Raw genomic sequence first — 10,359 nt, forward strand, 5'->3', positions numbered from 1 at the left:
GAGGCATGAACTCTTAAACAGAGGAATGTTAAAAATCTTGAAAGCTTTGAGATGTGGTGCTACCGCCGTACACTAAAAATAAGTTGGGTGGATAAAATTACAAATGAAAAGGTAATACGCAGAATAAATAACGATCCAAAAGTTATACTGAATATAAAAAAAAGAAAACTTGATTATTTAGGCCACCTGATAAGAGGACAAAAGTACACATTCCTACACAATATAATGCAAGGAAAAATCCAAGGACACAGAAATCCAGGCCGTAGAAGAATATCCTGGATGAGAAATTCAAGAAAGTGGTTTGGCTGAACCACTAACGAATTATCTAAAAAAGTAGAAAATAAAATTAGAATCGCCCTAATGATATCCAATCTCCGATAGGAGAGGCACTCAAAGAAGAAGATGTGAAATCCATACAAGTACGTAAAGTATAAAAAAAATCATCATTAAAATCGGTTTTAACTTGATTTAAAGACGGTAATAAGTAATGAACTTAAACCTTTTAAAAAAGATAAAAACTTAAAAAAATAAAAGAAAATTAACACTAATTTTTGAGTATTATCTATTTTAATTTGTACGCCCAAGTTAACGTTTTACAGTTGCTTTTGCCGAATAGGTTTGAAAATATCAAAATAGCTATTGATACCGAAAAAATATATAAACGGAGCAAACAATACAGCCCTCGGTTAAAGAGGCATTAACAAGCACTCCGTATAGATTTTTCCGTTATTGCCTGGCAGTGAGTTATCCCAAGAATTTGGCGTCGCATAAGGGCGTCCGAGGAGACGGAAGTGAAATAAATTCAGTAGAGCGTCCGATCTAAGCCAGTGTTCAGAGAATAATTCTTGTAGTTGCCCGCCCTGATGAGAGACTTGCTGAATTCCTGACAAGTCGGGTAGAACGACGTGGGCACTGTGTGGATTGTTGGTGGATACCTAAAAAAAAGAGGATATAACAATTTTCTGGAGGTTATTTTGCAGGTGTATATCTGTTCCCCGGAGGTAAAGGACACTATGTCCATTTTCTTACTTTTTCAGGAGGGCAGGTTTAACATTTTTCACATTTGTAATCAGTAAATATTCAAATGTTTCTCATATTTAACAAAGATTAATATATTATTATTGTTGTACGTACATTCGTTTTTCCTTCTAAGAAGTATTATGTACCTGAAGTTTACCGTTTATTATATAATTTTTTTTTAAATGTGTAGTCGCACATAGTGTGTTTACCTCTAACAACTTTTTTGAATAATGTGACATTGCATGTTAAGGTCTCTACGAAATAAACAAGACAAACACATTAAAGAGTCTGTACTATTATTTTATTGGGTACAAATATTATAATGTTATATTAATTAAGTAAAATTATAGACGACAGGTCTTAAAATTGTTATAGAGGCTGCATATCATCTTCATCTTCTTGGGGGTTATCGTTTGTAGCAAATAAGTCATTGTACTTTTGTTTTGTGATTGGTAATAGGATTACTGAGACTTGATGTAATTGGGCTGGAAACCTTACTTGCTATCTTCGATACCTCATGAAGTCCACCTTATACATATTTTGATTATTAAAATCGGTCTTATAAAAGAGCTTTAAAATGTGTTCTTGTTGAATTTGTAGGAAAACACATGCTCTTTGTTAATATTCTTTTTTCTACTTACAAAAGGAGGATTAGGTGATAGTTTCTTATCGAACAGAGTTTTGAAATCTGCAAGTTCCATATTGTGCATTGTGTATTTACCTGATCTTTGCCTAACTAGCTATTGCCAGTCCCATGGTGTTAAAATGGCCAAATTAGAGAGTTTCTTTCTTTTTCTTTCGATTAAAGCATGATTATCGTTTGCTTCCATATGTGTGTGCCCTTTCAGTAAAAACTTTTGAGTGATCGTCTTTATTTAAGGGGTATGTATACAGTGTTCAAAAATAGTACAATATAATACGTATATTCTGGTTTGGCTTTAATGCGTTTTGTTTGTAGTAAGTTGACATAATTTTTAAAGCCTCTTTCATTGTCGACTCTACTTGTGTGAGTGTTTTCCCCCTTACGGCTATACCAAGGTCGTCAGCGTAGACAAAACTCTCAGTCTGAGGGTACATTGGTTGGTCGTTGGTGTAGATGTTAAATAAGAACGGCGCCAGAATGCTTCCTTGAGGTAGGCCATTTTTTTGGGTTTTTCATTTGCTCTTCTTTCCATTTAGCATAACGTAGAAACGTCTATTACACAACAGTGATCTAATGATATTTACCAGGTCATAGTCAAGCACAGTGTTATAGATCTTAGTTAGCAAAGTTCTGTGGTTTATCGTATCATAAGACGCTGTGAGGTCTAGAAAGGCTACTTTCACTATCTTTTTCTGCTCAAATCCCTCCTCTATGTATTTTGTTAGGTTCAGCACTTGGCCTGTGCATGATTTACCTGGTCTGAAGCCTGCTTGTTGTGGGATTAGTTGTGCATCGAATGTTTCCTGGATGCGGTTTAAAATGGAGCGTTCATACAATTTATACAAATGGCATGGCAGAGATATCGGACGGAAGCTACTCGGTAGTTTAAGGTCTTTCCCAGGTTTCAGAAGGGCTACTACTTTACGCTACAGTTTTCGAATCTGGTAGGTAGAACGATAGATAGTTAAATAGATCAAGCACCCATTGTCTTGCTTTTTGCCCGAGGTATTTTATCTGCTCTCTTAGGATTTCGTCCACCCCAGGTGATTTTCCATTTTTCATACAGTCAATACCATTTTTAAGCTCTTCGATGGTAAATGGGTTTCGCAAGAGAGTTGTTTCCTGGTCTTAAGTTTTTATAATCTTTGGGGTTTTGCAATGATTGTTTGTTTCGCCATTCAGAAGCAGTTGGTGGGCTATCTGATTTGGCGTTATTGCACATAGCTCTTTCATCTCTGTGGGATTACCATTAAGCTTTTTGATCATATTCCAAGCCTGCTTATTACTGTGCGTCATATCCATTTTACTTAAAGTCTCGCTCCACCGTTATTATCTGGAGGCACTTACTGTTTGCTGCAGTCTCTCCCCTATCTCTGCCGTAACTTCGCTAAATGGGTCTTTACTATATTCTTCAATGTACTTTGTCATAATGTCTTTTGCTTCATCGTTCAGACCAGATATGTAATGTTGTTGACATCCTTTGGGTATGTGTTTACATGAGATTTGTTTTACAAGTTTGATGAACGCGTCATAGTTTTTGGAGATCGGGACTATACTTTTCACTTGTGTTTCCAATACATCAGCAAATTTTTCCCAGTTCGCTTTTTTGAAATTAAACTTTCGTTTGAAAGGGATTTTGGGAGTTTTTATAGCGCTGAATGTTGCGTCTTCAGTATAGGCTTATATACCTTCCTAACGCAACGGTCCTCTAGAGACATGCTGTTGAAGGTGAGATCAGGGTTGTAACCTTTCTTCCATATTTTGCTTTGAAACGAATAGGGCAGTTTTGGGTCATGTAGAAGTGCCAGGTTGTTTTGTTCAGCCCGCAATTCCACAAGATCTCCATTTTTATCAGTTGAAGCGTAGCCCCAATGAACATTATGACTATTAAAATGACCGAGAGTGAATCTGGTTTTTTGAGAAGCGAAATTTTTTGAAGAAAAAAAACAAAGTCTCTCTAGGGTGGTTTATACACAGATGTCACTGTGCAGGCTACTATTTCGACGATCAGAATTTCAATATCGTTATAGCATGTTTTTTCAGCTGATGTTACATCAATATCTCTTCTCACTGCTGCATTTCCTCAACGATAGGTCTATGTGCTGATATGTCACGGTGAGTCTCTTTTATACATAATATATCACACTTGTGGATTTTACACAGTTCAGACAAAATTTTCTGTTTATTACAAGTAATACCCTCAATGTTTTTGGTCATCATTGTTAGTGTAGGCTCTGAGAATAGCCGTTGATTCTCGTTACTTTGTTCGGATCCAGTGGTGGAAGGATTGTTTACCCGAGGGGCGTTTTCAGGAAGCGCCAGTGACATTTTATTCTTATAATATTACTTGCGTGGAAGCTCCTTCTGTGCTCCCCCAGCATTATGTAAAATTGACACGAGGCACCAAGTCGAGGAGAAAAATCCTTGGACCTGAAGATTCCTTTTCTTTTGAATAAGTCGGAGATTCGATTTGTGTAGAGAATCTGATCAAGTACTTGAAATCGAGTTTTAAAACATTGTGAAGGAGAAAACAGATTTGCAGAATCAGATTAACATGTTTGTTGAAGAACTTGGACAGTTCGTGGTAACACAGCCAAGAAGAATAGTTGTCGCAAAGCTTACATTTAAGGTCAGTAAAAGTATTTATGAGATAAGAGTTGTGTTTGGTAGTTATTGTTTTAAAAGGTAGAATTTATCCATCAGAATAAATTAATTTGAAAGTAAAATTAACATCAGAATATTTGTACAGAATTAAAATTTATTTTTCTTTAAATAATAATTTTATAATAATAAATAGAGCAAATTTCACATTAAATTAAATACTTAAATGTGGTTCAAAAACGAGATAACAAAATTAAAGATTCTTTTTCTTAGCAATTAGATAAGAAAGTTTGTAGATAATAAAAGTTAGATCATTTGATTTTAATAAATGTAATTGATATGATAAATAGGCCCTGAGAATTTTGATTTTGAGTTATTGCATAATTTTTTTATTTTTTATTTGCTTATTATTAATTAATCTATTAGATAAATTATTAAAAGCTAGCTTAACCATATCATAAGCAAGAAAAGCAAATCATAATAATATTTAGATTAATTTAGAATTATTTAACTCAGTGATGAAATTTTTGGTTGCGTAACTACCATCTTATAGTCACTGTATATATGGATAATTCTATAAATATTACATTACCTGCCATAATCGCTAGAAGTAGTCCTATAAAACGGGTGATCTGGAGGGGTTTTCTGAAGCCCATAACCATAAAACCACGACGGATATTCAAAGCGTTTCGGCAAGTGACAAGTCCTATAAAAATCCGAAGTTTTTACGTTTGGATCAGGCCTGTTTACCAACCCTGGACAGTTTAAATCCATTTTAATCCTAAAATATACTCAAAAACAGATGTGGGGTTTACTATGTAGAAAAGTCACAACAAAAACTAAAATAGGAGCTTTTAGGATGATGACAGACGTCAGTAGGTCAGATTTGTACGAATAATATTGATCAAACTTGCTATGGTGATATATATTTGACGATACAGGGAGATTTAAGTTTTTTCTAAGAGTGGTTATTAGTATTTATAATTTTTTGGTGCAAATAAATTTATTTTAAGTAGATATGAGCTACAGGTAGAAAACAAGTAAAGAGAGACACGTAGAGAAAGCATGAGAAGGGAATTTTATAAACATGGGTTCCGCGTAGAAAAAAAAACAGTCGACAATGAAAAAATGTTGATAGGAATATATAAAATTCGACATTTAAGGCTGCAATACCTAAAAAACATTAAGGAAGCTAGAGAAGCAAATAAATTTAGAGTGTTTACTGTCAAGATTTCCAAAAACAATTGATGTGACACCAGTAACAATGGACTTAGAAAACTCTTGTCAAAAGGGCAACGTTTAATTATTGTTGGGGCAGGAAATGAAAATGGTTTTGTTCCTGGATCTTAATTGAGGTAGAGGTCAAAATGTGTAGGCTATCATGATGACATGGACTTTACAAATTTTAAATTATGTTTGGGAGAACAACTTTTGCATAACTTGCCTCCAAATAGTGTCATAGTGTTGCAGGTGAATAATGCACCGTACCATAATAAATAATAAATAGGAAGATAAATGTTCCACATTCTCATCGAAGAAGTGTGTTATGCAGAAATGACTTTGAGAAAGAAGTATTCCATACACTTCTTCTATGTTGAAGCCGGATCTCTATAATATAATAAAATTGCATAAAATTTGGTATGTAAAATATGCTATAGATAAAATTATAGGAGCATAGTATATTTAGACTTCCACCATATCATCCCGATTTGAATCCTATTGAAATGGTTTCGTCAGCTATCGGATGAATTTTTTCAAACATTTTCTTTGGAAGAATGAGAAAAAACTAAAAAAGTCATCGCAACTAACCGTGAATTAATATTAATGGAAGAATGGGAGAAACCTGTGTCGTCAAAATAGCATAGCTATGCTTTGTGCCCTCCAATTATGAAAAACTGGCAGGACCCTGGTCTACCTGGAATTTCGGCATACGACCGTTAGCATCTCCACTGCCCCTACGAGTCCGACACCAAAATTAAGGTGGCGCATTGCATACGCATAGCGGGGCTCCACCTCCCCCGTAGTACCTGTGTTGCGATTACCTTACCCATCCGTTATCCCCTTCCACGGGCGGACAGGTGACGCAGGCAGAGGAATTTTCACCTCGCACGTAGACAGGTCGCCGCCGAGGATCTCTCCTCTACCACTCTTAAATCTCCAGGCGGGTACGTGCCGAGACACCGACGCCCCTATTGGTGGTGTAAGGCCAAAAGAGGTGTGTACGGGCCCAACTCGTTCAACTTCGCCAGGTTCTCTTGGAATGAGAGTAGAGAGGTCTCACGAGAGTCTCGTCTCGGATACTAGGAGTGTAGAACGGTGACCGTGACGCCTAAGCGCCTCGAATGTGTTTCTACAGACCCGACACCTCAAGCGACGGCTCTCCACCTCTCAGTTCCTACCCATTAGTCGCCTCTTACAACAGGCAGGGCCTTCTGACCTCGGCCGTATTCTTATTTCCGCGAACCGAACGTCAAAATAGCAAGAGATAAGTCACCAATTGGCAGAAGAAGTATCGGACGACCGCGCAAAAGATGGAATGACAACCTTCCATAGATGTATTAGTCCGCGAATGAACAAGCAGAATAGAAAGACAAAAAACAGTAGTTTTTGTGTAGCCTAATTGTATTTTTTACGAGATCAGCAATTACTTTCAGATCACCACAGATTTTCTATTTGTATTCGCTATATTTAATTAAGTCGAATACTTTTATAAAATTTATCACTCTCTTTCAAACCTGTGGTAACATTAGTTGCTACTCCCTCATAAATATCTCTCACAGTCTTCACATACTTACCAGAAACTCCTTTGTTATTAAGCTCTCACCACAGAAATTTGCGAGGACTAAATAGTAATTAAAAAGGTCGCAAAATATATATAGACACTATAATATAACTTTAATACGTTTAAATTATTTTCATAAAATTATCAAACTCCCCTATTCTTCTCTTTATCCTTTTCATTATTTTAATGTTATCTAAAACCGATTCGAGCAATTGGCATTCGACTAAACGCAAGTCAGAACACGGTTTTATTTCAAATGTTGTTAACGACCAAAGATTTATGGTGTGATCGTTTTTCGCCTAGAGGTTAGCAAAGTCAATTTAGGGTTCAGACGACATTAAAAGGGCGGAGGCTCCGGCAATTGTCGGATATCCTGCAGTGTTTAAATTGGTGTGACCTTGAAATCGACAGGATATTGAATGCAAGTGACGGCTGCAAAATGTTTCTAACAGGTAGAAATATATTGTAAAGGGCCCAAATTTTAGAAAATAATTAGATACCATTTGTTAATACTCATACAAAAGATTACAATATTGATTTAGTAAAGATGTAATTTAAAGTAGTGGTTGTTATAACGTCATCCGAGAGATTCTGCAAACCAAAAATATCTGAATTTTTAAAATAAATAACTTGATATGGTCTAGATTTCATCCTAGCTGCTGAAATCAATAGATACTTATCATCTTCATCATAACCCAGCCCTTTGCGTTCACTGCTGGAGATAGGCCTCTTTCATTTTTGTCCATTGTGCTCTATCGTGAGCACTTTCCATCCAATTTCTTGACATTTTCTTAAGATCGTTAGTCCAACAAGTAGGGGGTCTTCCTGTACTGCTTTTGTATAGCCTCGGCCTCCACTCAAGCAATCTCTTCATCTACCTTTCATCACTATTTTGGGCGCCGTGTCCGGTCCAGTTCCATTTCAGTGTGGCAATTCGGGAAATTACATCCGTAACTCTTGTTCTTCTTCTTAAGTCTATTAACTAACTCGGTCACGCAGCGATATACTCAACATTGACCTTTCCATTTTCTTCTTAGCTATTTGCAACGTTTTATAAAGTATATCTCTTTTAAAAATGTCTTTGAGTTTCCCATAGGCTGCCCATGCTAGGTTTCTTCTTCTTCGTAGTTCTCATGTTTGGTTGCCTCTCGTGATGTGTGTATTTGGTGTCCAAGGTATATGTATTTTTTCACCAGCTTCACTACGTTGTCTTCAATATTAATATTTCCGGACAGTTGATATACCTAGTACATTATATAACATTTTAATGGAAGATAAGTTAACAATTGATTTAACTGGTCCGTCTTCAAATGTATTGCTTGATGATTTAAGTCTATCTTCTTCAGAGTTGGATCCGTTTGGAGGAGATGACGAAGATAATGACCCTAATTATGAATTAGCAGCTACTGTTGGCCGTTATAGTCAAATTTACATTAATGCTGTATACGAAAACGAAAGTAAAACACCTGGAGAAGAACTGAAATCACAGCGGCAGGTCTTACATAACCTGGAAAGGAAATCCAGTACCTGAAAGAAAAATTAAGGTTTCGTGTAAATGCCGGATAAAATAAAAAAAAAAGAAACAGAGAAAACATATTTTTGGAATACTCAAATCTTGCAGATATAAACAGACAGAGAGATTATATCTCAAAATTTGTTTAATTTAACAATAAGGCAAGATCTCGAATTCGAAATAACGCAGATGAAACATCCAAGGACGTAACTTCAGACGAAATTTTACATTCGTCTATTATCTTCAAGTCGACAATAAGAAAGTTCAAATCTGCAAACTTTTCTTTCTTCATACTTTAAGTATTAGCGCTCAGATGATTAGGATTGTATTTAATAACATTGGTTCCACAGGAGTTATATGTGAGGACAAAAGAGGTAAACATTTGCGACCATATTCACTGCTTCAAGAAAATATCACTACAAAATTCGCCACGAGTGGTGAGGAGATTCGGAAATTTATCGGAGTATTGATGTGCATGTCGATTTATGGATACCCTAATCTCAAGAGCTACTGAAGCAAAAACGCGTTCGCCCTCATCCAGAAGACAATGCCTGTAAAAAAGTTTATGGAAACAAAGAAACGCATATCGTTTCAAGATGAAAGGCAGCGCATTCGAAAAGGTCAGCCAAGCTATGATCCACTGTTTCGCATCCAAAAATTAACCAAAAAGGTTAACAATCGTATCGATTCAATTCCAAAGACAGCTAGATTGTGTGTTGATGAGAAGATGTGTTCTACAAAACTCAAGCATCGTCTTTGTCAATTTATGACAAATAAGCCGCACAAATAGGGCTTCAAACTGTTTGTGCTTTATGATTCTCAAGGTTACCTTTGTTAGTTTATTTACGTGCAAGAGGAATCCATAGCTTTGGTACAATAGGAACAAATAGAATACCAAACTGTAAGCTTTCGTTGGATAAGGATATCAAAGATGAAGAAAGAGGATATTATGTTAAATATGTTGGATCTGCGTACGGTGTTGATTTTAGTACAATTTCATGAAAAGATACCAATATCGTGCGGCTAGCATCGACTTACGTTGGCATTGAGCTCTTAGTGAGAGCAATCTCAAATCAACATATTGCAAAAACACCACGATTTGATCGAAAGAAAAAGAAATACATCGATATCAACTGTCCGCAGATCATTCGCGAATACCACAGACAAATTTGAGGAGTCGATCTGACGTATGGATTGATAGTTCGTTACCATTATTAGAGCGAAGACACGTAATACAACGGTTCGAATTTTCTACCACTTGATCGATATGGCTGCAAGAAACGCTTATATTTTGTACCGTCGCATATATGCTGAAAAATGTAATGATTCGAGCAATATCTCAGCAAAGCAGAAAAAGTTGTTGCAGTTACCAGAATTCAGGGAATAAATTGTTGCTTCTCTCGTTGTATTCAGTGAAAAACGTGTACTTGGCGGATCTTTAACATTAAAATCACAATCGAGCTTACCGCAACCAATTACTTCTGGTATTGGAAAAAAGTCAAAATATCCCATTGATGGCATTCGTTTCGACGGTATTGATCACTTTTCACTTTGGCTCAACAAAGAGAGTGGTAAAAAAATGTAAATTTCGCAAAGTGTCGAAAACTCAATGCGTGTGTATCAAATGTGATCTTCATTTATACTGTTCTAATGCCAAAAACTGTTTTTATAATTATCATCATAAAAAATCATGTATACACATTCTTGTCTGTTTGTTTTTTTAAGTTTTTTTAATAAAATTCATTTAAATGAATAAAACGATTTTTAACTTAAAGCAGCAAGGATCCCTTAGGACCCCTT

The 10,359-nt window shown here is 35.9% G+C and overlaps 1 protein-coding gene across 1 annotated transcript; it reads right to left on the minus strand.

The window, feature by feature from the left end:
• Positions 1–802: 802 nt before the first annotated feature.
• Positions 803–5,038, minus strand: LOC140444685 (piercer of microtubule wall 1 protein). Its single transcript, XM_072536448.1, has 2 exons — positions 4,857–5,038; positions 803–935 (listed from the first exon to the last, which is right to left on the minus strand). Exons 1-2 carry the CDS (start codon positions 5,036–5,038, stop codon positions 803–805), a joined length of 315 nt encoding a protein of 104 aa, XP_072392549.1.
• Between the last annotated feature and the right edge of the window lie 5,321 nt (positions 5,039–10,359).

Source organism: Diabrotica undecimpunctata, chromosome 6 (assembly GCF_040954645.1).
Source record: "Diabrotica undecimpunctata isolate CICGRU chromosome 6, icDiaUnde3, whole genome shotgun sequence".
Taxonomy (NCBI): domain Eukaryota; kingdom Metazoa; phylum Arthropoda; class Insecta; order Coleoptera; family Chrysomelidae; genus Diabrotica; species Diabrotica undecimpunctata.

Excerpts from the sequence above, each read along its gene's own strand:
- LOC140444685 (XM_072536448.1), bottom strand. The coding sequence starts at position 5,038 with ATGGATTTAAACTGTCCAGGGTTGGTAAACAGGCCTGATCCAAACGTA. Across the intron at positions 936-4,856 it reads ACTTCTAGCGATTATGGCAG|GTATCCACCAACAATCCACA; the intron begins GTAATGTAATAT and ends TCTTTTTTTTAG.